This window comes from Delphinus delphis, chromosome 16, assembly GCF_949987515.2.
Source record: "Delphinus delphis chromosome 16, mDelDel1.2, whole genome shotgun sequence".
NCBI classification, from domain to species: Eukaryota; Metazoa; Chordata; class Mammalia; order Artiodactyla; family Delphinidae; genus Delphinus; species Delphinus delphis.
In genome coordinates this window covers 81513888-81540980 of record NC_082698.1, presented here as the reverse complement: position 1 = coordinate 81540980, position 27093 = coordinate 81513888, and the positions used below count along the sequence as shown (strand labels likewise).

The following is a 27093-nucleotide window of genomic DNA, read 5'->3' as shown; positions in this document are numbered from 1 at the left end:
TGGAGCTCTTATTCCAAAGGGGGAAGAGAGAAATTCCATGAGTAAATAAATATGTGAAGATGCATAGTGCTAAGGAGAAAAAAGAAGCAGGGGAAAACATATTGGTTGAATTGCACAGTAAACCCAAATAGATAATCCTGGATTACCTGCCTGTGAAACAGTACCCTGTGTAGACCATCCTTCTTGGAAGGTAGTTGGAGGAATGGAATTTAATCCTTTGCTGCCAGGAGCACGTCTGGGTTGTTCATTCTGTCAGTAGAAGTGCACTATAGAAACGATAACAGATTTTAATACCAGCCTAAGTAGAGAATAATTAGGGAGGGAAAAATCTGCTTCTTAGTAACCTATTAATTACAGTCAAATGGAACCAATTTGGCATTGTCTTTGCTACTGTACTTCTTCAGCCATTAGGCTGATGCAAGGTTCACTGTTTCTCAGTGTTCCTACATGTGGTGGGACTGAACTGTTACCAAGAAGACCAATGTCCTCTTTCTAATTCTTCTAGCCTCCAGGAAAGGATAAAATCCCTCAACTTGTCACTTAAGGAGATCACTGCTAAGGTAAGTACCTTTCCATGCCCACTTTCTAAAGGAGTCTCTGAAGTTTCCTTTTGACTTAATTTCATGTCACAGAACACCTGCGCTCTGGACAAAATACAGACTTGGGAAAGCCATCCTACAGGCCCAAGCGATGAGCCAGCCAAGAGAGCCAGGGCCGAGGGCTGCTCCCGTGGTGGAGGGCCTGACTGCGGGCCCTGGGGACTGACGGCTTTGGCCTTTGCTTCAGCAGGAGCTGCAGTGTTGGGGAAGGGAAGGTGATTGCTACCGTGCAGTGCAGTCGAATGCCTTTGCTTGAAAGGCTTCCAGGATGGAAGTGAACTGAGCAGTTAATTACATTTCCTTCGGGAAGGGCAGGGTTCAGGTTTCTCACAAACAGACGGGAAGTGGTATAGTGGATGATTATCTTTTGTTTTTCAAAGTTAAATGGACTTCAAAATCATTTTGCCTGTTTTATCTGCTATCTACTTCATTTCAGACCTTGGTTTGTGTAGTGATAGAGGCCTCCTTCGTTATTCCCTGGGAGCACGTCGTCAATTCACTTAAATAGTCTGTGTCTGGTTAGTTAGGAAAACCACAGTTTGCAAAACAAAACCCTTCCTTGCAGAGATACTTAGACCCCACCCGACTTATTGCCAAACTGTGAAGTAGGATCAATTACCCTGTGACATATTAGTAGAGGTGAGGCTGAGAGCTAGGTCTTAATCATTAATGATTTGTGTTAGGTTTGGGAACCAGGGCGGTTATAAGATAGTTGAAATGTGAAAAGAACAGGTTTCTGAGCGGAGAGCAAAGCAGACAAGAGTCTGCTGGCCTGGAAGGAAGCTTTTCTTGTTCTCGGTTCCCCGGGGAACAGAGCAGGAAAACCTTCTGGGGTCTTGGAAACCCTGGCTGAGCCGAGATGGGGGATGTGTTGTTGGCAAAAATGTCCACAGCGGCTCTGGTCCTTTTCCCAGTGTTTGTGTCTAATTTGTTTCTGAAAAAAACATTAAATGATTTTGCTGAAAATCACACAGCAGCAGTTTGATGGGCAGTTCTGCCCTGCATGGAAGGAGAGCTTCCTGTGAGGACTGTCTTGCCAGTTAGTTGGACTGCGTTGGGCCCTGGAACCGCGGAATGCTTGAAGCCCGCCCTGCCTTCCTGGAGAACCAGAGAACCGCCCAGGGGTGCTTACCCAGAGAGGAAGGGCAGGACGAGACTCAAGGCCGTGCGGGGACCTGAATCCGCAGGCAGAACTCGGGAAAGGGCTTTGTCTCAGGCTCCCAGGCTGAGCACGGCTGAGACCTTGCCCCCTGCCCAGCTGCAGGTCAAGGACGACTGGCTTGGTTCACCAGTTTTGTTTAAACTTTTTTTTTGTAATTTATTTTATTTTTGGCTGTGTTGGGTCTTCATTGCTGCGTGTGGGCTTTCTCTAGTTGCAGCGCATGGGGGCTACTCTTCGTTGCAGTGCGCGGGCTTCTCATTGCGGTGGCTTCTCTTGTTGCGGAGCACGGGCTCTAGGCACGTGGGCTTCAGTAGTTGTGGCACGCGGGCTCAGTAGTTGTGGCTCGTGGGCTTAGTTGCTCCACGGCATGTGGGATCTTCCCGGACCAGGGCTCGAACCCGTGTCCCCTGCGTCGGCAGGCGGATTCTTAACCACTGCGCCACCAGGGAAGCCCCACCAGTTTTATTATACGAGGCAGGAGGGGATGCTGGAGAGCAGGCCTGAATTTCTGCCTTATAAGTGACGGTGATGTCGCCCACTGGCATTCGTGCCCTAGCTGCCACTGTGACCTCGAGGTGGAGCCAGTGGGGAGGTGAGGCGAGACCAAAGCTTCTGGGATGGGGGCGGTGGTGGCGGTGTCCTCCTGAATTTCCTGCTGTAAACTGTGCCATTTATCAGGTGTGTCCTAATTTCTGTGTAGTATTCATATGTGGAAGGACTCTTGGGTTTGGGTTTACTGAGCGTCAGACCCTACTGTGTGTGTAACACAAATGAGTCTCTATCCCAGCAGTGAGGGTGCAGGTGTGCATAATATGTAACACAGATGGTGTTTATCTGTGTGTGCTTTCTATGACATTTTATATTGTGTACACACACCCGTAGGCATATGCACACGACCTTGGGATTTGTCGATCATCTCCAGCTACTGTGGCTCAGATGCCAGAAGTGGTTTGTTTCGTTCGCACCCTTTCTCTAATACGTTTACAAAAACTTACAATTCCCTTGCTTTTCCATAAAATTAAGGAATGCATGCCTAAGATTTTAAAGTGTAAACTTAAAAGCTCCATTTGATAATGAGTTCCTCAGGGTCTAATTTAATTTGGAATTAGAAAGGAGATGCAGATTTTCTGGGGCACACGTGCGCGCGCGTGTGTGTATATAGGTGGGTGTGTACACGTGCACATACATGAATGCGTGTGTGTATGGGGGGGGCATATGTTAGTCTACAGAGAATTAGAACAAAACTGCCCAGTCACACGCAACAACTCTCTCTCCCCTCTGGACTGGTGACCTTGAGGTAAAAGTCGCAGTTTGGCCCAGTTTGCTTTCTTCAGTGACTTAGACAGAGTAATCTGATATTCTTTCAAATCCTTCCTCAAAGAGAGCTGGCACCTGCCTTCCACTCATTACATTTTTTCAACTCTTACGGGTTCCCCAAACCAAAGGTAATTAGGGGATAGATGAGATGGAAGAAAGCATTGGAAATAAATGGGGTATCCGGAGGTTGGTAGATATTAGATTACATCCAGCCGTGCCTGAAAGAATGTACATTGCAATTTAATAAGAAGATTTAGAGGTGGTTTCATATGAATAGTGACAGATTGCTCAACAAAAGAGGAACGGACCCAGTTATGATTAAGAGAGGCTGCGAGCTGAAACCAGAAATACTGGATGCACTTGGATGAGGCACAATTGTGGCTGGTGTTACGGAGTTGACAGAATGTCCTGGGACTTCTGGTGACAGGCTTAGACCAATGCGAGGGGCCGTGCCCGTCCCTGGCCTTGAGCCCGTGAGACTTGGTGCCGGGGCGGGTGTCCTGACACACCCTGACAAACCTCAGGACTGTTGAGAGGGGGTCTCCAGATGAATGGCCTTGGGTGATGGTTGCCCAGCTCTCCTGGTACGAGCTTTGGGGTAGAGGCCTCCACGCCGTCTCCTTCACCCAGCAAGTAAGTTTTATAAAGAGATGTAGGAAATTACAGCCGCTTAATGGGAAAGAACATGTTGAAGGCCATGGGGGAAATGGTGTCACACTTTAGGCAGGGGGGGGTGAGGTCTGCGTTGCTTCTAGAAACAATCTCCATTTCAGTCTGCGGTACACAAAGGATTTCAAGTTGATGGTATCTAGCAAGATCTGGAAACTTCTGGGGAGATGACGTTTTACATTTTCTCTGGGCTCTGTGAACCCAACTGGGTTAATTTTGGTGTCGGAATGGAATTTAAGGTTGTTAGCAAGAAAAGAGGGATGCTTCTAGGTAACGTCCTTTGTGGGCTCCCCCCCAAATGTCTCCACGTATGTGTTCATTGTTACTCAACTGTGCTCTGTGCTTCTGTTGCACTGGAGGTTTTTTTTGGTAGCTCATTAACCTGAGTATAGATAGCAATTGAATATGAGGTTTCTGCTTTAAATAAAAGAAAAACATTGTGATAGTTTAGCTTCGAACAGATACAAAATGACCTAAAAAGAAACTGAGAAAAAGAAACTGAGATTTAAGATTTTTGGTTTTTTTTTTAAAAAACAAGAAACATGTAGGAAGTGAAATGATAAAACCTGCAAACCTCCTTGAGATCTACTTGTCTCTTTTTGCAAATCTGACGTCCCAGCAAGTAGCTGCCCTCGAGTATTATCAGACAACGTCGACTGGGAACGCTCTGCCCTTGACTGTAACGTCTGTGTACCATTTTTGCCTGCCTACTACGTGCTAGACACAGATCAAAATCCCTGCTCCCATAGCACGTATCCTACCCAGAAAGGCAATAAAAAAACAAGGGAAGACAGACAGTGTGTCAGCTGGAGAGAGCGCTGTGGATGAACATCCCGCAGGGGACAGGTGGAAGGGGAGGGAGGGCCGAGGGCTTGCTGTTTTTTTGTGGGTAGCCGGCAAGGCCCTTCTTCCCAGGGCAGAGTGAACTGAGTCACCAGGGCCAAGCTGAGCCACTCAGAAGGAAGGAGTAAGAATGCAGAGGCCCTGGGAGGGAGCAGGCAGAGGGCTTGAGTTCTTTTAGTTTGTGGTTGTGCTCTGTTGTGTGAGGGCCTCTCAGTTTTGTGTTCAGGTGTGTGAGAGCTGTAGGATCTATGCTGGGAATATGCCAGTGCCTGCTTTATTTAGCCCTTCCTCCCTCCCTTCCCTTCTTCCATCCTTCCTTCCTTCCTTTATGCATTGCTTGCTTTTTAAGAACTCTCCTGCGGTTACTCTTTTTTTTAAATATAAATTTATTTATTTATTTATTTATGGCTGTGTTGAGTCTTCGTTGCTGCACGCGGGCTTTCTCTAGTTGCGGCAAGCAGGGGCTACTCTTCGTTGTGGTGCGCAGGCTTCTCATTGCGGTGGCTTCTCTTGTTGTGGAGCACGGGCTCCAGGCGCATGGGCTTCAGTAGTTGTGGCTCGTGGGCTCAGTAGTTGTGGCTTGTGGGCTTCGTTGCTCCGTGGCATGTGGGATCTTCCCGGACCAGGGCTCGAACCCGTGTCCCCTGCATTGGCAGGCGGATTCTTAACCACTGTGCCACCAGGGAGGTCCCCAGTTACTCTTTATCACCCCCTTTATTACTTATAAACTCAAGAATCTGTCTGGCGCTCTGTTGCCCTCTGACTTTTACGTAAATACATGATGACTCATGGCTGTGTCTCTCCCTCTAGGTGTGTATGAGCGAAAGACTCTGCAGTGCCCTGAGGAAGAAAGTTAACGATATTGAAACCCAACTGCCGGCGTTGCTTGAAGCCAAAGCGCTTGCCATCTCAGGTACCTGGGGGCAGAGGGACCATGGGGGGCAGTTGGAGCGAGTGATGACAACCGCCGCGTCCGTATCTTGTCTTGGATTAACATTCTCCCTGTAACTGATGTCATGCTCAACAGCTCAAAGCCTTTCTGGGGAGTTTCACTACAACCCATGGGATAGATGGGCAGCGTGCTTCTCCCTATAAGGGAGGGATGAGACTCTTAAAAATACACATGCACACGTCATATAAAATAGTTACTCGTGTAGGTGCCGTAGTCTGGGCTTGCAGTTCCTGTTGCTTTAAGAGTTTAGAGACTAGATACTCTGGATGCCATGCAATTCTAGCCGATGTTTCTACAGCTTCGTGTGTATCTGGAGAAGCTCAGTGAGGGTTATCGGGTGCGATCAGCCCCTTCCTCTGCGGAAGGAGTGGTAAGAGGAGATAAACTGAGGTACTCAGCGTAACAATCTAGTCACAGATTATAGATTTTTGGAGGGAACTCAGTGGATTATTCTCCTTCCTTAAGCCGGCAGTTACTAAGGGACATCTCTTCCCATTAATCGGTCGGCTGAAGACACAAGCCTCTGAAAACAGGATCTCACTCCATCACCTGAACAGTGTTTTTGAACATTCCTCTGCATCGGTTATTTTATTTTATTTTCACATCAGCTCTATCAAGTAGGAGGGAGAGATCCTGCAATGCTGAGGAACAGAGGGGGAGATTGAGGCCCTGGGGTGTGTCCTCTGGGGAAGTTCACTCCATCAGCTAAGTGGTGATAGGTTGGAGGCTAGAGTCCAGGTGTGAGAGATGGATTCTTAACCCAGTTACGTAATGACAGCCTCCAAGGATTCTGAGCTGTATAGGTTGAATGAATCCACAGCTCATCAGCTTCGGAAGAAGCATAAAAATTTAATGAAAAGGTATAATAATTACATGTGTGGGTTTTAAGTGGCATTTTAAGAAGGAATACAATAATCGGCAGCTTCTGCTTTTCAGATCATTAAACAACGAATGTCGGCAGCTAATGAGCAGTTTGGTGCCCGGCGTAGTCACGCGTGTTATTTACAACCCGCAGAACACGCGCATGTGAATGTGGGACTTGGCTGTTCACAGCTTCACGTGCCACGTACTTGAAATTACAGCCCCACTTGCTAAGAGGGAAAAAGAAGATTGAACGCAGCCTTGCTTCTGAGTTAGGGTTTTTGCCTTTCTTAATCAATGTATCTTTCCCGGGAATACAGGTGGATGTGTCTGTGTTAAGCCCAAGGGCGGAGATGCATCATTGGAGCAGAAGGGGAACCCGCTCTCACATGTGCATGATTTCCTGTTAGGATCCCAGGGAAAATTCTTAGCATGGTATCTTGCATACGGGGCCTGGGTTTTCTGTGTAGCTCTTAGATCAGCTGAGAAATTGGTGAGGCCTCATCGGATGAGGGAGTTAACTGGGGTGGGAACTCACCTCCCGACCCCCCTATTTCCTGGTCACTCTTGAGCCCCTTGGAGAACAGGACTTTCAGTCAACGGGCTGCCCCATGGGTTGGGCTAGCGGCAGGCTGATCATCGTTAACTTCCACACGTAATGCGATTTCTGTTTCCTCTCGAGCTATGCTCCACAGCAGGGAAGGCCCGAGGAGGGAGAAGGTGCCTCCCTTAGGGTGCTGGTGGTGCCGATGTTTTGGACCCTCACTCCACTAGACAAAAGCCACGACCACAAACCTCTCCAAGTGAGGCCTATTTTGGGTTCTCTGTGTAGATGCTGGGACAATGCTGTTGAGATTCTCAGAAGCCCTATTGAATGGAGAGGATCTAATGGGATACCCTTAGGTTCTTAGAGGGCCTTTCATCTGTCTGAAAGTTTCTAGATCTCCCATCCTGGATTTGATCTATGGACTGAGGTCTTTTCTTCATTTGAGAATCATCTGCTCTCTGCAGAGACGGGGAATAAGAAACAGTTTTGTTTCAAAACTTTATTTTTATTTTAAATATGAAGTCCTGGCTCCTTTGTATTTAAATGTATGTGCTCTGACTCATCTCCCTTTTCTTGCACCTGATCACAGGCAGCGACCAGAAGCCACTTCTGTATCCTGCCTGGAAATCTCTTTGGCCGTGCGGTGAACTTCACTAGGAATTGTTTTCTATATTGCCTCGCTGGTAATGTTACCAGACTTTCTGTCACTATCTTATAGGGGTCCCTTTTCCTCTGGCTTCCAGTAATACTTCTCTTACTTTCCTTTCAGGCTTCACTGAGGCCTGCCACCCGGTCCCAAAGTCAGCGCCTCAGGCTGTAGGATTTGTAGCAGCCGCGTTCTCCTTTCAGTTGCCAACATCTGTCCTCGTTAGTGATTGCTGCGTAATGAACTACTTCAAGACTTAGTGGCTTAAAACGTCACCAGTCACTTATTTTGCTCGTGAACCTGCTCTTTGGGCAGGGGGTGGGAGGGTCAGCTAGGGGGTGGCAGCTGGGGCTGGAGGGTCCCCTTCCAGGACTCCTGGGACTAGCAGGTTGGTCTGTCTGTCTGTCTGTTGGTTCTTCCACGTTGGTTCTACCACGTCTGTTGGTAACCTCACTATCGCCAGCTTGGCTTCATCACAACGTGGCTGCTGGGTTCTAACAGTGAGTGTCCCAAGAGATACGACATGGAAGTTTCTTATTTCTTAAGGCCTGGACTCAGAAACTGGCATGCGTCTCTATTAATAGGTGATGAATTACCCCAAAACTTTGTAGCTTGAACAACAACCATTTATTATATCCCACGGTTTCTGAGGGTTAGGAATCTAGAAGCAGTTTAGCTGGGTGATCCTAGCTCAGGATCTCTCGCGAGGTTGCTGTCCAGATACGGGGTGGGGCTGAAGTGCTCTAAAGGCTTGATGGGGCCTGAAACATCTGCTTCCAAGCTCATTCACTTGGCTGTCGGCAGACGGTCTTGGTTCGTTGCCACGTGGGCCACACCGTAGGGTGCTTATGACACGGTCACTGATTTCCCCCAGAGCAAGTGATCTGAGAGTGAAAGCAAACAGGACAGAAGACACAGTGCCTGCTGGACCTTAGTTTCCAAACTCGCACAGTCATCTCTGCTTTAGCGGCTAGAAGGGAATTGCTAAGTCCAGCCCACACTCAAGGGGAGGGGAGACAGATGCCACCCCAAGGGAGGAGCGTTGAAGAATCTGATGGGCACATTTTAAAACCATCACAGCAGCCATTTTATTTTATTGCTGGAGCAGTCCTGGGGCCCTGGTTCAAGAGGAAGGGACACAGGGGACAGCTGTCAGTGGGAGGGGTGCAGAGAGTTTGGGGGCCATGTTTTACAGTGTGCCACGGTGACTTAAGAGCCCGTAGGAGCCCGTGAACTAAAGACGTGGACAGGTTTTCAGCCACAGGTAATGGCATCAGGCACCTGAGTGCCAGGCCTGGCTGTAGGTACTGAGGGTGCAGCAGTGGACAGGACAAGAACCCTTCCTTCATAAGAATTATGCAGTAGCGTGGAGCGAGATATGCCTGGACTGGATGTGGTGGAAAAACATGGCTGTGTTTGGAGTGGGAAGAGCTGTTGAGATTGACTCCGGTGTAGGGTCAGTACTGTGGTAGGAATAAACTAGTCATCATTGGTTAGGACCTGGCTGTCCAGGGCTCTGTACAGCAGGCTAAGGGTAGACGTATCTAGGAGCAGCGATAATTTATTTTTAAGCAAGGCAAGGACATGATCAAAGCCAGACTTTAGGAAGCCCGGTCTGCAGTGGGGTACATGGTGGGATAGAGGTGGGAATGTCTGGGGCTGGAACTCACTGACTTAACTAAGATGCTGTCATTGAAAAAGGGAGAAAAGAAGGCTAGTGTATGAAATCTTCTACAGATGCTTAGAAGAGCTATGGTGGCATAGCCCATTGAATGTGGTTTCATATACATTAAGAAAACCTAGAAAGCGTATCATGTCTTTTTAAGTGTAGGCCACATGAGATGAGAACAGAGACCACGGTAATACATCAAACGCAACAATCATCTAGATTTTATTTCACGATACACAGTGGATTCTCCACGGAACTCAGCCTACTTCTTCGCTGCCGCTCCTGTGGCTTTCAAAAACTCCAAGGAACCTAGCTTTCTTCCCGGTCTTCATTCGCCTACACAACTCCTGACTAAACTGTATCTTATTCCTCTCTTTTCTTTCCCTTCTCTGTTTCTGCCTTAACTCGTGTGATGTCTGGCAGAGAATAGCTTGGTTGAAAGCACACACCCATCTTTCATCCCTGTGGACAGGTAGGTACTGTTGTCAAGTCCATCCTGGAGAAGGTCATCCCCCCGTGTCTGTGCGTAGTGGCTTAGAATGGGGAGCCGACCGGGGCTGACGGATCTCTTGGTTCTAGAGAGCAGAGGCCACCCTGCGTAGCAGATAGAAGCTTTGGCTTCGGAATCTGAGAGGTCTGTGTTCAAGCCCAGCTTAATTGGCACTTGGCTGGGTGCCCTTGGGCCAATTATTTCACCTCTTAAAATCTTGCTTCTTCATCTATAGAAGGAGGATAACAGTCACACTCTTACCTTAGCGTGCTGTAAGAATTAGATGGGGTGGTGAACTAGACTAATATGGCGCACCAGTATACCGATACCTGGGGAGTAAATGTGTGTGAGCTCCGTGTGCAGAGGCACTACAGATGCTTAACTAGCGTCCGAGTGGGAGGACGTTTCGTCAGGAGGTGACTGGCTCGTGTACCTGCAGCGGAAGGGCTTGTGGTGGCAGCTACGTCCCTTCTTGCAAAGTGGCTTCGGCCCCAAAGGCCTGCACAGTCTCCTGCCCGCTGAACTAGGTGGGGCCACTCGTTGATGGCGAGCCTTCAGTTTGTCCCTTTGGTTTCCAGCACTGAGTTCAGAAGCCCAGAGCCCTGTCTGTCCCCTCCCCAGGCCCGGAAATTAACCTTAGCCCTGGAGGCCTGGTCAATGTCACGGCTGGATCCCAAGCTCCTGGGCTCGGGGCATCTCCCTGAGGCCCGGAGCAGGTCTGGTCTGACTGCCCACTCCAGGCCCCGTGCCCCCGGGCCTCACTGAGGCTTTTCTGGCTGGAGCTCGAGAGGCCATTCTCCACAAGAGGCAGCCTCAGGCCCGCCTTGCCGACTGGCGGGCTGGACAGCACACGAGAGCAAAGATCTCAGGAGGGTGCTTCAGCAAAGGGAACCGCCCAGACCAGGGCTCCGTGAGGCTGTGCTGCCCAAACCGCCCGCTTCACGTGAACCTCGACCGCGTTGGCCTCTCCCTAGGCTGGGCAGAGGCTGCTGCGGGGAGAGCGAGGGGGTGGTCTCGGTGCCCCAAGGAGGGTGGGATGGGTGTGCCTGCCTCAGGCTCTGTGGTCAGGATGTCAAGGGCCTATCTCCTTTTCTAGAACCGGGCCGGGCCTCGCCCAGCCTTTGACCTCTGGTGATGAACACTCCTGTCTTGAGCTTAGCTCCGTTCCCTCTCTGCCTGCCGTTCCTTCCTTTCACAGCTGTGGCCTCCTTACCCTCCTTCTGTTCCCAGAAACAGAAGATGTTTCAGTGGCGGGAACCCGCGTCTGTGTCTCCGCGACAGGCATCCTTCCCGGCTGTCCCCGGCCTTCCGTCTTGGGCTCCGGGTCCTGTAACTGGGCTCTGCTTCCGTCATGCTCTGTAACCTGACTGGTGTCCCATGGTCATCTTGCACGGGGCCGGCTGTGCTCTGACTGTTTCCCCGCCCCCAGCATCAAGGCCCAGCTCTCTGATGCCCGGGCTCTGAAGCTTTGCTTATATTGACATCCTGCGTGAGTTTCCGGCTCCATCCTTTCCCTGTTGAAGCAGCCCCCTTATTGTTCTGGTCCACGTGTTAAGTCACCTTTGCTGTTATTTTTTCCTGGGCTTTGCCTAATGTCTGGCCCTCAGGAGACAGTCGATGAGAGTAATTGTTTGAAAAAATGGAACCCTCATTTGTTGATTTCTGATCCCCAGAATCTGTTGTCTCCACACCTCAGGATCTCCCCCCCGTTTGTGGTGTATTTTCCTTCTCATCTGCCTCCGATTGTCTGCTTCCAAAGAACAAACAGTTCAAATAATCATTTATTCTTAAATAGCATATCCAGATATCTCTGGTATTCCAAGCCATTTGTTTTTTAAAGATGGTTCTATCTGATTTGACTTTTCCTTTATAGAGAATAAAAATGATCTCTACTTAAAATGCATTAGTTAGAGACAAATGTGTCTAAATGGCAGCCTGAAATCTTTCTCTCTTTTTTTCTTTTTTGCCTGCGCCCTGCAGCACGCAGGATCTTAGTTCCCCGACCAGGGATGGAACCCGTGCCCCCTGTAATGGAAGCCTGGAGTCCTAACCACTGGACCACTAGGGAATTAGTGAGAACCACTAGTGTTCTCTTCCCATTGTCTTCTCTATCAAATGTGACCATTTCTAAAATGTTTGATGTGCAAAACCGGGGCTCTGCTCACACAAAATGCTTTTCGGTATCTCAGGAAATCATGGTAACTGGAAGAAAGAAACCAAACGAGTGGAAAATGGCAAATTCCAGCCAAAGGAGCTTCCATGCAGAGGGGGTTCGGGGAGCAGTTGGTTGGTGATCGTGGCCTTGACGTCGCTGAGCGTGAGGCTTGGAAGGCAGAGGGTGTGGTCCTGCCCAACCAGCGGGTGTGGACTTGAGCTTGGAATTCCTCGAAAGATCTGGTGTCAGGCCAGAGAAGAGGTGTAGCACTCTATGATTTGGGGGTTTGATATGTTCAACACTGGCTTTATTTCTTTTTCCCTCGAAAAGAAGTAGCTCAAATTCGGGGAGGTAGAAGAGGATACCTTTAGGAGGATCGTCACAGTTGGAAATGTCTGTGGCCCAGCGAGTACCGTGCGTGTGCACGTCCCCCGGTGAAGGTAATAGTGAGGCCTGTGGACTGACTGGGTGAGACAGCCCGTCTGAGCACAGGATTTAACCTCAGCCATCTCTGTTCTCCCTCCCTTTATGGATGACTCGTGGCCGTGTTTTGACCAAGTCCCTTACTGAGATGTATTTGATGGAATAAGCACCTAACATGAGGTTGGAAGAACCAAGTTCAAGTTCAGTAATCTCATGTGTGATCGTACAACTCCGAAACATTGTGACCTTACGAAGGTCACTCTCTGGGTCTCAGTTTCTTCAACTGGAAACCAAGGGCAGTCATTACAAGACCTCCTTCCTGGATTGTTGGGAAGACTAAACGAGAATTCACAAGAGCCCTGTCATCTATAAAATGAGACTCAGATGATTTCAAAAAATAACCCCCAGATAGCGTGAAGTAGAGGAGGGTAACGATTTAAAATTCAGAGACACTGAGGATGTACTTAGAAACAGCAGGTTGAGTAAAATCAGTTTCAGCTTTGGCAGGCACCCAGAGGGTTTTAATTGTGTTACTTGTAGCATAAAATATTTTGACAGGTGCTCTAGAAAACCTCCATGAGGGCCCAAGTGCGGTTCGCTTGCTGCAGAGCAGGCAGGCATATGCGCCGCTCGATGCAAAGGCGGATGTGCATCCGTACACAGATTCCCCCTTGGCTTTAGGGAAGGCCCATCGGGGTGATGGAGATTGGGGTCCCCGGGTCACTGATGGGACTTCCTACAGGGATCAGCATTTCCTTTTCTCCGTGTTCATCACGGAGCTCTGGTCAGTTGCAGCAGTCGGGGAGGGCTGCGTCAGGCAAGATTCGCCCCATGGGCTTGGATCTGAGGCCAAAATGCTTATGAAATATTAACCGAGGACAGCGTAGCATTTATCGCGGCACGGCTTTTGATATTATCTGTCTCTCTGGGAATTCACGCTCATTCTGTGTATGTGGAACGTGCACAGCACGCTGCATTTCCCAAGCCACACCCCTTCGGATCAAGGACCCTAAGGAGTGATCTCTCGCATGTTTTATGAAGGCTCTGGCCTCTAGAGTCGGTGATGAGTCGCAGGAGGGCCTGAGGATGTATTTCCAGGAAACCTTCCATGCTGGCACTCACTCCGTCTCTGGAGCGTCTTCCTGTTTGTTTTGGGAGGTCTTTTCTCTCTGAATTGTTCTCAAGAGGAAGTTGCACACTTGGCATCTCCTGCCTGGTGTCTCTGGGGCAGTCTCGGTGCTCACCCCACCATGTTGCTAACCCTCTGGCTTGAAAATACGGCCCAGCAGAAAGGTGGGAGCTCCCTCAGCCCAGGCCGAGAAGGGAACTTGAAGGCCCCGCGGGTGCTCACGCAGTTCTGTCCAGAGGCCGTCACACTTCTGGGGCTGCGGGCTCCTCCCGCGGTCTCCCCACGGCGTGGCAGGTCCCTTGGCTTCTCTGTGGCCCTTCATAGGGGGCTCCACTCGCAACGGCCCCCACCGGTCATTGCTCACGTAGAAATCGCGGATCCAGAAACGTTTCCGTTGTGTTTCCATTGACAGCTCAAAGTTTGTGGCATCCAGTCTGCTCTCCTTATCAGGACTTCGTTTCTCCTAAATGGGTCCAAACCCATCGCCTTGGCATTTGGAACCCTCTTGTCAACGTCTTGGCCCGTCTTTGGTCATGCGGCTCTCTTCTGCTAGCGCCACCCCCCGCAAGACAATGCCCTTTGCTTAACAAGGTTCCCATTTCGCCTTTTGGGAACCTTACGTTCTTTGCTGGTGAACCTGCCTCTGTCTCCCCTTCTGGAATGATCACTCTTCTCTGAGCCCTCCTAGAGCATATTTGCCTATTTTTTTTTTACTGTACATCTTATCCCCTTTATTCAATGTAACTTCCTGGAGAGAAGGGCCAGTGCCTTGTCCCTTTCCGTATGTGCCCACATAGTGAGAGACAGTAAATAGTCTCAAAAGATATTTATGCAATCATGGAATCTGAAACTATGGATTTCAGTAACAGAAATGGCATGGGCTGGGTGTGCAGAATGCCCTTAAAGTGGGACAAAATTGTGTAACCTTTCCCACACTGATACCATATTGAAATCTGCCTTATGAAATAATAAGAATAAAGAAATAAACAGCACAGTTTAATACTTAAGAGGAGGGATTTTGGAGCTATGTTTGAGTTGGAAAGTTGCCCTGCCTTTTATTGCTATGGAAGCTTCAGCAAGATATGTAATTCTCTAGATTTCAGTTTTCTCCACCGTAGAGATAACAATGTGTATTTTAGTGACCATAAAATGAGCCATTATTTTATATACTACTAAGAAGGAAACATTGCTGTCAATTAAACAATGATACAGTGCTTTCTGTGGCTTAGAGTTTTTATTTTATACTTATTGAAATAGCTCTTTTAGATATAGTTAAGCTTTTGAAAAAATCACATATCACTCTTTTAAAAAGGAAAATGAATGGATTAAGGTTTCCCTAAGATGTTTCATGCTTAGTCTGGCCTAAAACACAGTTCGACTCAAGTCAAGCCTCCTGTTTCTCCACACAGTATCATCCTCTGCATCAGTGAGGCGACTGGTGATGCAACTTTTTTTCTTTTTCTCCAAGAACGAACTACTGTTTTCTGTAGGATTTTCTGCCAAGCTGCTAACACCATTCTTCAAGTTTTAAATGCTGGTGCTTTCCTAATCTTACAAATCCATCTCAACAGAAGGTAACAGGACTCAAAGTGTCCTTAAATGGTTTGTACATTGAAACAGCAGGGGGATATAGATGCTCAGTCAGGCCACCAAGAATGACAATCACGTAATAGCAACTTCATCCAGACCACCTCCTAGATAACAGTAATTGTGAGACACATCCGTTTCAGAGATGTTAAAATGTAAAAAAAAAAAGTGCATCTTGGAATAGATAACATAGAGTGTATTATCACCAAGGGTTGTGGTGAGATTTGAAGGAGAGAAAGTTAGTAGCTGTTATCATGATTATGGTTATAATAAACTCTTAGGAAATATAATGGAGCCCCCTAATAACAATAACTGTTGTTTATGGAGTGCTTATTAATGTGATATGTTTATTAATTATGGTATCATTTTCATACTTAAATATTCCCTAATATAGTTTTCCTTTTTTATTGAGGTATGATTTACATTCAGTGAAATGCACAGATGTTAAGGGTACAGTTCCGTGAATTTTGACACCTGTGTTATCATCACCCCAGAAACATCACGCTTGTACCCGTTCCCAGTCATCATTCCCCTTTGCCCAGATGGCCTCTGTTCTGACGTCTTCTACCATGGATTAGTTTTGCCTGTTCCAGAAGTTAATATCAACGGAATCCCGTCGTATGCGTGTCTTTTTCTTGAGATACTCCAACGTCACTGCGTGTATGTAGAGTTTGTGCCTTTTCCTTGCTGGGTAGTTCCGACGTACCACTGTTTCTACCTTCTCCTCTAGATGGACATTTAGGTTGTTTCCAGTTTGGGACGATGAGTAAAGCAACTGTGAACATTTGAGTCAAGTATTTGTTGATTGCATGTTTCATTTTTATTAGGGAACTGTTGACCGAAACTGCCTGTCTTGGCCAGGCACGATAATAATACTGTGAGTTGTCTCACAGTAGGAGTTCCCGATAAGGGACTGCCTTTGAAAACTAACCAGAAGAATTCGGGAGGGGCCAAAAGGAGGGAGGAGACACCAGCCCATATGTCCCGCCAACCTCCCAGAACCCTTTGTGCCGGTATCCATCTTGGCTGAGAGATGCGCGCGTCACGAGGAAGGACCCCGAGTCAGACCAGATGTGGGCCAATCAAGATGATGGACCAGAGGCAACCCGGAAACTAACCCCATCACGATAAAGCCCGAGACTGCGAGCCACGTGGCAGAGCAGTCCTCCTGAGTCCCGTTGCGCCGCTGCTCTGCGCCCAGGCGCCCCTTCCCAATAAAGTCTCTTTGTCAGCACGTGTGTCTGCTCGGACAATTCATTTCTGAGTGTTAGACAAAAGGCCACTCTCGGGCCCTGGAAGGGGTCCCTCTTCCTGCAACAATTTCTCTTGGGTAAATACCTAGCAGTGGAATTGTTGAATCAAAGGATAGGTGTATGTTAACTTTATGAGAAATGGACGGAACCTGTCTCAAAGTGCTTGTACATTTCATGCTCCCGTCACACGGGAGAGTTCTGGTAACTCCTCGTGCTTGTCAACCAGGCAGTTTCAGTCCAGTTAATCTGAGCCACTTGAATGGTTTTGCAGTGGAATCCCTACGGCTTTAATGTGCATTTTTCTGGCAACTAATGATCATCAACATTTTTCATACGCTTTTCGGCCCCAGTTATATATCTTTGTAATGTGCCTGTGGTGTCATTTGCCTACTTTTCAATAGGGTTATTTGTGTTTTAACTGTTGAGTTGCAGGACTCGAGTCCTTCATCAGATGTATGCATTGTAAATATTTTCTCCCAGTCTGTGGCTTGCCTCTTCATTTTCTTAATGGTATTTTTTGAGTAGTAGATGTTTATAATTTTGATGAAGCCCATTTATTCATTTTTTCTCTTATAATTAGTATATTCTGTGTCTTACCTAAAGTTTTTCTGACTCCAAAGTTAGAAAGATATTCTCCTATATGTTCTTCTAGAAGCTTTATAGTTTTCACTTCTACGTTTAGGTCTGTGATCCATCTCTAATTAAATTCTGTGTATGATTTGAGGCATGTATCAAGGTTAATGTTTCCCCCATATAGGTAGCTAGTTGTTCCCGTACCATCTGTTGAAAGTATTTTGTTTTCCTCATTGACTCGCTTGGGCACTTTGGTTGAAAATTACTTAACTGTGTGAGGGTGGGTCTACTTCTGAACTGTCTGTTCTCTTCCATTGATCTGTTTGTCTGTTTGTCCACCAGTGCCATTCTGTCTGCATTCACTGTAGCTTCAGTGTTAGTTTGAAATCAAGTAGCAACTGTCCTCTAACTCTGTTCTACCTTTTAAGGATTGTTTTGCTTTAGCTAGGCCTTTGCATTTTCTTTTACCATTTTAGAATAACCTTGTCAGTTTCTACAAAAGACCCACATGAGGTTTTGATTAGAATTGTATTGAATCAATAGGTCATTTTGAGGAAAATGAAAACCTTAACAGTATTCAGTTTTCCAATGTGTGTATATACAGTATATCTTTCTAATTATTTAAGTCTCCTTTAGTTTCTCTCAGAAGTTTTAAAATGGTTTTCTGTGTAGAGGTTTTGCACATCTTTCTTTAAATTTACCCCTAAGTATTTTGAGTTTTAAAATATCTTATACATGACATTAAAAAAAATTCACTTTCCAATTATTTGCTGCTGATACTTAGAAATACAATTGATTTCTGTATATTGACCTTGATTCTTGCAACCCTGCTAATAAATTCAATGCTCAGAGCTTTATAGAATTTCACATTTATTCTTGTAGCCACCTGTAATGCACAATCATATTTTAGAAGAAGTTTGCCCTGAAATCCCATATGCTGATTTCTTTGCTCAAGGTCATGCAGTTTGTGTAACTGGGATTTGAACTGGGGATTTGAATTTAGGTCTAGTTTGACTCTGAGGCCCGGTCCCTTTCCACCCTACTGGAATCTTTCACCTCTTTGACGTTTGGGACGTTTGTATGGAATGATGCCATGTGGCCGCCCTGGGTTTCACTGTGATATATTTGTGTCATCATGTTTCAGAAGGACGTGAATTAGCCAATGCAACCCCCTAAAACAGAATATAATAAGTTGCTAAAGGGACTGGTGGTTTTTTCAGCTTAAGGAGGACAGTCAGTGTGTTTCCAGATTCCTCCACAGAAGACTGTGAATGCAGTTGGATGTAGCTGCAAAGTTCATCCCCCTTTCCCCACACTGTTAGTGCACGCTCGCGGCACCTTCCATAGGTAGGGATGCGGCAACGCTTGTTTTCCCTCCTTTTCCGCAGGAAACCATTTCTGTACAGCCAAGGAGCTCACGGAGGAGATTAGATCATTAACATCCGAGAGGGAAGGGCTGGAGGGACTTCTCCACAAACTGTTGGTGCTGAGTTCCAGGAACGTCCAGAAATTGGCAAGTGTTAAAGAAGATTATAGCAGCCTCAGGAGAGAACTGGATCAGGGGAGAACTGCCTATGGTGAGTGGTCACACGGGTGTCTCGTGTCTGTGTGCTATTTATTGTACTGCTTTATGTGAGCGTCACTGTGAAGGGTGTCCTGGAGACACACAGCGCTTTTCCTGGAGGACAGTTTTGGCAGGAGCCTCGGCCAATGCGGCAGAATTTCTTGTCAGCTTTTGTTTGGCTATCGCATGAGATGCCTTTTCATTTTCTGTCTTTCCCCCCTCCTCTACCCTGGACTTGCTAATGGCCTTGTGATCGTTCAGAGCCATCTCCCCCTTGGCACAGTTCTTGAGAATTTTCTCTGTTTGACGATTATCTCCCTTTTGTTCCTTGCCTCGGCCTTCTGGTTTGCACAGTCGCAGATGAAAGCAGGCTGGCTCTGGGAAAACTGAGAAAAGACCAGGAAGTGCCTCTTCTCTGTGTGGGCTTTTCTGAGAGCTGCTTTCCCCAGGAAGAATGATGCCGAAGATACCGGTGCTGTCTTGGCCAAAGTATCTGTTTGTTGGGGGAGTTAAAGTATTCGTGTGGTCTTTTCCTGTCCCGTTGTTAACTGTAGAGGAGGTCACCTTGAGGCTTCACTCTGAGGAATACTTTCAGAAGATGTTGGTTCAGTCCAAATTGATAAAGCCAAACCTATTTCTTAAAAAAAACCCCCCAAGACACACACACAGTGAAGAATTTCTGATGATTCAATTTCTAATATACAGAATGAAATCATAGGAAGAAAATTTAAAGTAAATTTAAATTTAAATTTAAAGTAAAGTTAGATGCTGGAACCTGTTTCTTCATCAGTAAAATGAGAAGAGTATTTTCCATCTCGTAGGCTGGTTGAGTGGTACAAATTAAGTGAGGTAATTTATCAAGATCCTGAGATTGTGTGTGTGTGTGTGTGTGTGTGTGTGTGCGTGCGCACACACCCTTGCACGTCCCCTGGGAACTAGAGGTTGTTGGAAGGCAAAGTTCATGCATAGTAAATCATTTCCCTAAATAAGTATTTACTAGGAAAGTGAAAGGCATATATACAAATAAAGGACTGTATTTACAAAGTATGCTTGTTTAAAAAGAAATAAGAAAAGAATAGAGGTATTAGTTAGCCAGATTTGAAATAGGGCTATTTGAAAAGATTCCACAAATTGAAGTAAATGAAGATTAGTATTTAAAACCAAATAAATAAATATGAAATCAGCTAGCGGAAATAGGTGTGTCATTTCACTATGAATAAATTTAGTTTTAAAGACTTACTAAATTTTGTAGAGAGAGGTTTCTTCACAGTTATTTGAATGAAAGATGGGATGGTCAAGCATTATCGTGTCTTCTTAGCCGTGGACACCCTCAAGGTGGTTCAACAACTCAGAACGCCTTATCTTTTTTTCACTTTTGTAGGTCAAAGCTTTGTTTTTGCCAAATATGTAACTAGAGACTGCATTTGAGGCTTAATATATAACTATAGTCCTGAGAAATGACAACACATTCCTCTAAGATGTGACGGTGCAGTTTATTACATTATTATAGGACTAACCTTGTATATTTTAAATGAATTTTTGCTATAAATTTTTAAAATAATAAAAAATGATAACTATGAAATGTCTCACCTTGTCATCCCAAGTCTTTTGGTGCAAAATGGGACATTTATATCTAAGAATAAAGATGTGAACCAGTTTGGACAAATTTAGTTCAGCAATATTTTCTTTTTTAAAAAAATTTTATTGAAGTATAGTTGACTTACAGTGTTGTGTTAATTTTTGCTGTACAGCAAAGTGACTCAGTTATACATATATATATATATATATATATATACACATTCTTTTTCATATTCTTTTCCATTATGGTTTGTCACAGGGTATTTAATATAGTTCCCTGTGCTACACCGTAGAACCTTTTTTTATCCATCCTATATATAATAGGATGCAGCAATATTTTCATTTGAACAGTTGAGCTCTTGAAAGCCATTAATATCTCTTTTTTGAAAAAAAAGAGCTGTAAAGTATTTTTTGAATCTCATCATTGTCACTTGACTAAGTATTTTCAAAATGATGAATAAAACATAAACAAATGGAACACGAGATTGTTACCATGGATGAGTCTAAATTGCAGATGGCTCATTACTGTGGTGAAGGCGTTCTTTATGTTTCATACTTGGATTTTGCTGGATCAGCTACCCTTTTCCCTCTGCTTTAGGCCGAAGCTAATTCTTAAGCAATCTGAGGTGACTTGGCTTTGGGTGAACCAAATTAATAATCTTGGGTTGGAGACAGTGTGAGAGACAAAGCAAGAAAGAGAGAAAGAATTGCTTGGTAACATGAAGCTTTTACCCATGGATAGTAATAAGACTAGACCAGAGACCATATTCTCTCATTTGTTGCATTTGGAGAGTTAAAAGTCTGGAGGGAGCTCTGTGCTCGAGTTTAAACATGGAGCAAATACAAAGACGCAGTGAGCTTCTGCGTGTATTACCGTGAGCTGACTCTTTTTAATCTTAGATAAAACGTTTTAAAATAAGACTATTCAAAAAATGAGCGCTGTGTAGTGTTCGCAAAGACAGATTTTGACTTCCAGCAGTGATTGCAGAATGCGGCGTTTGGGAGCGAAAGGCAATTCAGGGATGAACATGTCACTCCATGACGGTCAGGGACCCAGGCTCTGTGACACTGGCTCCAAGTTGGCTGACCCAGCCGTGTGTGTGTACAAGGGTTCTGTTTCTATAGCGGGAGGGGAGATTTGCAGTCTTAGGGCACAGTCTGTCTCATTCAGAGGATTCTTAATGATGGGAAGAGTGTGTGTAATGCCTCATCACAGATGAACTTGCTCTGCTGATCACTTACCATGTCATTGCATCCTGTGTCTCTGGCCTGACTGTAAGTCCATCGAGGTGAAAACACTGTCTTTAGGTTTCATTTGCGTCGTTGGCAGTACCCAGCACGATGTCATTAAAAATAGTTAAATAGACCACAAATATTTGTTCATTTACTGGGGCCAGATGTTAAAATGAAACATTAGTCCTTTCTTCCCTTAGTTTGAATCACAGACCCAGACCTTGGATCTTCTTTAAAAAAAAAAAAAAAAGTTTAAAATTCATTTTCCAATTTAATGAGAGCAGTGATAAGTTTGATTGTCTTTCATGGAAGATGCTTGAGTTGGATATTCAGATTGGGGTGGCAGCAGACAGAACTAGTGGGATGAAAAAAAATCAGTAACTTTTTTTACAGTTTGCTACATCTGCTTTTCAGAAAAAAAAGACAACCCCGAGATTTACATAACTGTTTTTCCATCCCTTGTGGATAAGTTGGTAATGTGTATTGTACTTTATTAATATTGTTGATTTCGTACTATAACTCAGATATAAAGGAAGCAGACGTCAAGGGGAGAGATTTAATCACAGAATAATCAGGGCTGGAATTTTAAATAGAGTATCATTAGCATGTTAATGAATTTTCCCAGTTTACGCGAGCTGCCCAAGTAGAAAAGATACTGCAGATGTAGCTCAAAAATCTGGCGGGGCCTGTGGCCCAGTGAGCTGTCAGGAATCTGTGTAGGGTCTGTGAAATGCGTAAAGAGATTCTCAGTGTGGGTGTCAAATGCTGTTTTTTTCTGGGAGTGATGGCTGTCTGTGTCCAGTTTAAACTCATTTATTTGCCTTTCAGTGAGTAAGGAGGAAGTGGAAGGCAGATAAGGGGCAGGGTTTTTTTTTTTAAAGTCTTTATGGAATTTGTACTGCTTCTGTTTTATGTTCTGGTTTTTTGGCCAAGAGGCATGTGGGATCTTAGCTCCCGGACCAGGGATCGAACCCAAACCCCCTGCGTTGGAAGGCGAAGTCCCAACCACTGGGCCGCCAGGGAAGTCCCAAGGGACAGTTTTTAAGGGTGATAAAGTTGAAGTGGCGTAACTTTTCAGTTGTGGTTTGGGGCTAGTACCTACCTTTTGCTTTAGGTTAGAAAGGCCACACCCATACAATCTTGCCCTTATTTTTGGACTACCTCCTGATAGCTAATAAAAGGAAGTATTATGCCCTTTAGTGAGGTATTAGTTTTTTTAACTCTTAAGTCCACTGGTGAAACATCTTTCATAAGTCACTTTAAGGAGAAGCTTTTGGTTAAGAGATTGTGTGCCTTACAGGTTCTGCATATATAGGCAGTCACTCCCTTTCCACATTTATTAGCTATATTTAGATAAAATTTTCAAGAAAAATTAGAACAGGGGAATAAAATCTGTCTTATTTTTGGAGGGGGGGAAGAAATGGAGGCCTGGAATATATATAAGTATATATCAAAGATGGAAACAACAAAATTAACAGATACAATGGAAAAGTCGAGACAAGAAAATGCTAATGATGAGTGTTAATTATTTTGGTTGAGAATATGATGCGATCATGAACTTCCTAGAAGCCAGAGCAAAAAAGATAGGTGAAGCGTCGTCTGTTTTCCTCAAAAGTAGCTTAAAGCCCGAAGTTTTCAGGAATGTGGAGTGGTGTTAAATTCTTAAAGATGATTTTTTTGAGAGTGTAATGGGAAGTCCTCATGAATAGATTTATAGCAAATGCAAAAGCACACATGGCTGTTACCAGCCACCTTTGAGAAAAAAAGTTAGCGGATGAAAGCAGGAGATCATGGGTAGACTGTGAAACTGTACACAGATTTCATATCTGTGATTTTGTACACTTTTTCCACACAGAGATCCAGTTACTCAGCAGATTTTTGAAGGAGTCTTTCTAAGTTCCTCCAAACGTTAAGAAACCTTATGTTAACGTATAATGCCATGGAAGTGAATTAGGAAGGGCTTGGGCTAATTGAGTTTAAATATGGAATCTTCCAGTGACCTGACGTCACCGGTCCTAGGTCCCTGGAACCTAAAGGGATGGTTAGAGATCCCATTCTGTAGACACACCAAATGTCTCTTCTTCCCCTGAGCTTTGACTAAAATTTGCTTGGTGGACAACTTGGCTGTCTTGGGGCCAGAATCGTGATAGAGTTTTCGGTAAATGAGACCCGAGCTATTTGTTTGGGACCCAGATGACCCTTGCAGGTTCTGTACGTGAAGGAACTTAGCTTGTTATATGGGAAATATCTTAATTGTGTCTGCCTCTCTGAGTGGAAATTTTTGTTTGTTTAGATTGAATATATGTATAATATGAACCTTTTGAAGGGAAACTTCTTCCTAAAATCACAAAATCTTTTTTTCTCGGGTTTTTCTGTGAGCTGAGCCTTCGCATCTCTAATCATTTATCTTTGATTCATCTTATTAATTATGTTTTCAGGATCCCAGTTAAACATGCATTTGCATTTTTTGTTTCTCTCCAAGGTCGTCTTCTTTCTAGTTTATTCTTGCCTCTCTTTGAGTGTGGTTATTTCTCTTCAGCCACTTTTGCCTGTGAATTTCTAAGCTTGAAATTCGTAATTAACTTCCTTCCTCTTTTATTAAACAATGGTGATAATCCCTTTGGGAGGCATCCCCACAGCAGTGCAAAAAGCCTGTATTAGTTCATAGGAGGCCTCAGTTTAGTTTCCGTTCTATTGGTTCCCATCACCCGCGTCACACCTGGCACGTATAGCATCACGGTGTGAGGTTTGATGGATGAAATTCTTTCTGCTTCCCAGGTGCTTGATGTATGACACAGGACAACCGGATCTCTAAGTTTCATTGCCACCCATGCATTCATCATTTTAATTTTTTTATTGAAATATAATTGGTTTACAGTGTTGTGTTCATTTCCGCTGTACAGCAGGTGATTCAGTTATATATATATGTACATTTTTTATGTTCTTTTCCATTATGGTTTATCATAAGATATTGAATATAATTCCCTGAGCTATACAGTAGGACCTTGTTGTTTATCCATCCTATATATAAAAGCTTGCATCTGCTAATCCCAACCTCCCACTCCGACCCTCCCCCCACCCCCTCCCCCCTGGCAACCACAGCTCTGTTCTCTATATCTGTGAGTCTGTTTCTGTTTCGTAAATAGGTTCATTTGTGTCATATTTTAGATTCCATGTACAAACGATACCAGATGGTATTTGTCTTTCTTTTTCTGACTTACTTCACTGAGTATTGTAACCTCTCTGCTCCATCCATGTTGCTGCAAATGGCATTATTTCATTCTTTTTCATGGCTGAGTAGTATTCCATCGTATACATGTACCACATCTTCTTTATCCATTCATCTGTTGCGTGCATCCATCGTTTTAATAAGCATTTATCGAGCACTTACAATATGCCAGGCACCGTGCTCACCTTTGTGTTCCAGAATGAATCAGACAGTCCCTGCCAGAGAGGAAGTCTCCATGTTACTCCAGTTACTCTAGTCCCTACTGGTCTTGAATTCCCATGACTCTCTCCAGCATTGTTCCCTTTTTTTCTTGCTTTCAACTATTTCTGATTTCCTTCTCCTATTTTTATCCATGCAGTTATTTTTTAGAAATCCTTACTGATGCTACTTCCTTTTCTACCTGCCTCTCCATTTGCTTTTTATACTCCCGTAACAACACTCCCTTAACAGAGCCCCTAGGTGGGAATACAGTGACAACGTCAACGGTATTTCAGACCCAATGGCAACAGGCAGTTTTCTGACATGCTGATTTGTTGGAACAGGGACTTGATTCTGTGTTATAAGGTGGGTACATGTGAATCTTAGGTATTTGACAGGACAGTCAGTGCCTATCCTAGTCTCTTGCTACATGTCATCATTTGGACTCGGGGCCTTTGAAGACCTTGGTGTGTGCACACGCGTGCACACTTATACACTCTTTCCTGAAGATTAAGCTAAGCATAGTGGTAAGTGGGATGCCAAGATTCCTGGAGGAGTGCCCTTGGCCGTGGGGGGGGGGTGAGGGGGTTGTTTGTGGTGTGGGCCTGTATCCTGTATTGTAGAATGTTTCACATCCATCAGCATTGTCTTTTGTGCCCCTGGACCTCCCACACCTGTTTTTTTTCCTTCATTTTTAAGAAAATTTCTGCTTTATTGAGGTATAATTGACAAACAAAATTGTAAGATATTTAAAGTATACATCTTAGTGATTGAAGTTTTGTATATCTGGGTCTTGTTTAAGAAACCTTTCCCCATCCTAAGTCACAAAGACATTCTCCTGCTTCTTCTTCCATTAGCCTCATTGTTTTATTTTTCCATTTATATCTTTCCACACCTGTGTTCAAACGTCCCTGGGTGGGAGTTGTACTACCCTCAGTTACCTGAACAACTTCAGCATTATGTTATGATCTGAAAATAGCATGTTATTGTTATGATTATTAGAACTGAATTGGAATTAGTGGAACTTAATTCTCTTATTCATATTATCCTCATATAAATCCTTATGGGTTTAAAAGTGAGTGCTGTTGGGATTTCTTATTCCTTTGATCTTTATTGTATATATTTAGCATATATTTATTAGATCCCTTGACCAGGTGTGCAGATTCGCTCTAGCTTTTATGGATTTGATATGTTCTTTGAAAGGAAGGAATGATCCCCTGTATGTTGTCCCTTTCTCTTCAGTAACAAGTGTTGGTTTCTCTCCTTTTTACGCCAAGGCTGCACGTGCATTTCATCTGATCATCTGGACACTTTGTGTGGCTAACCCAGCACCATCTCTGTTTCACAGATGAAGATGCTGAGGCTTAGGGAGAATGGGTGCCTTGTCCGAGGTCACACAGACATGAGGGGTCGGGGCCAGGATTTGAATCCCCTTTTCCTGCGATTTCACTTTTTATGTTCTTCATGAACCTGATTCCCAAACATGAGGTTTTTCCACCCTCCCTCACCCTCACCACCCCCTACCTCAGTACCACACTCAGAGTCATGACTGTGAAACAAAAGTCTACTAACAGGATCTCTTGATGATGTTGGGTGTCCTGAAAAGAGAGGCTGTTTTCATTTTTGAAATTTCTGAGTACACGCTCTATATTTCATGCCTGAAATGATGATCTGCTGCCTGCAGTTTTCCTACACCTGATGGATCATTTAAATTGCTAGGAGGTTCTATAGGTTATCACCCCTATGATACTCACATATTTTGTATTAAAACCCAAGTTCTTTATTTTGGAAGGATGACTAACAGGGACTTAGCATACTACCACAAATGAGAAAAAGGTTGAGCTATAGCAATTCAACTGGATACATATTTGGTAACTTCAAATCACTTTTTGATATTTTTTTCAAAGAACCATGATTAGTTCAACTTCCTGTTCACAAATGCTTAAATGTCAGTGTTTTCCTTTGTATTCCTATAAGTTCAGGCATTAATAGTATATTGATACCCCAGTCAGAGTTTCTGGGGGAGAACCACGATAAGCCCTGTTTGCCTGTAAGAATTTACTAATATGCCACCCTATTAATTACAAGGAATTAACTTGCAAAATGTGATGGCCATTCTAAGCTTCTCTCGAGTGAGTTTTTGAACTTTAAATAAACAACATTTATTATATTCTTTAATTCAGGGTTTTGCAAGATTAAGACTGATTCTTTTTTTGTTTTTCTGAGTCCCACTTTGTGAGGTTTTGCAGAATTCAATTTTATTGTGCTGTGACCTATTTTATACGGTCACAGTCTTTTCGATGCTTAATTTTATAAGAAATGTCTTGTTTTCCTCTTTGGCTTTGCCATGAGTTATGGCCTCCTGCCATTTTTGCTGTGCACTTCCTCTTCTTTGAAGCTGCCATATGTTTTGCAA

At 44.7% G+C, this 27093-nt stretch overlaps 1 protein-coding gene across 1 annotated transcript in view; it reads left to right on the top strand.

Annotated features, from left to right (window-relative positions):
* The window catches only part of DISC1 (DISC1 scaffold protein), a 337105-nt gene that overhangs the window by 137199 nt on the left and 172813 nt on the right, over positions 1 to 27093 (top strand). The window contains 3 exon segments of the mRNA XM_060033786.1: positions 506 to 560; positions 5401 to 5503; positions 18264 to 18452. Coding sequence (XP_059889769.1) covers positions 506 to 560; positions 5401 to 5503; positions 18264 to 18452 — 347 coding nt within the window.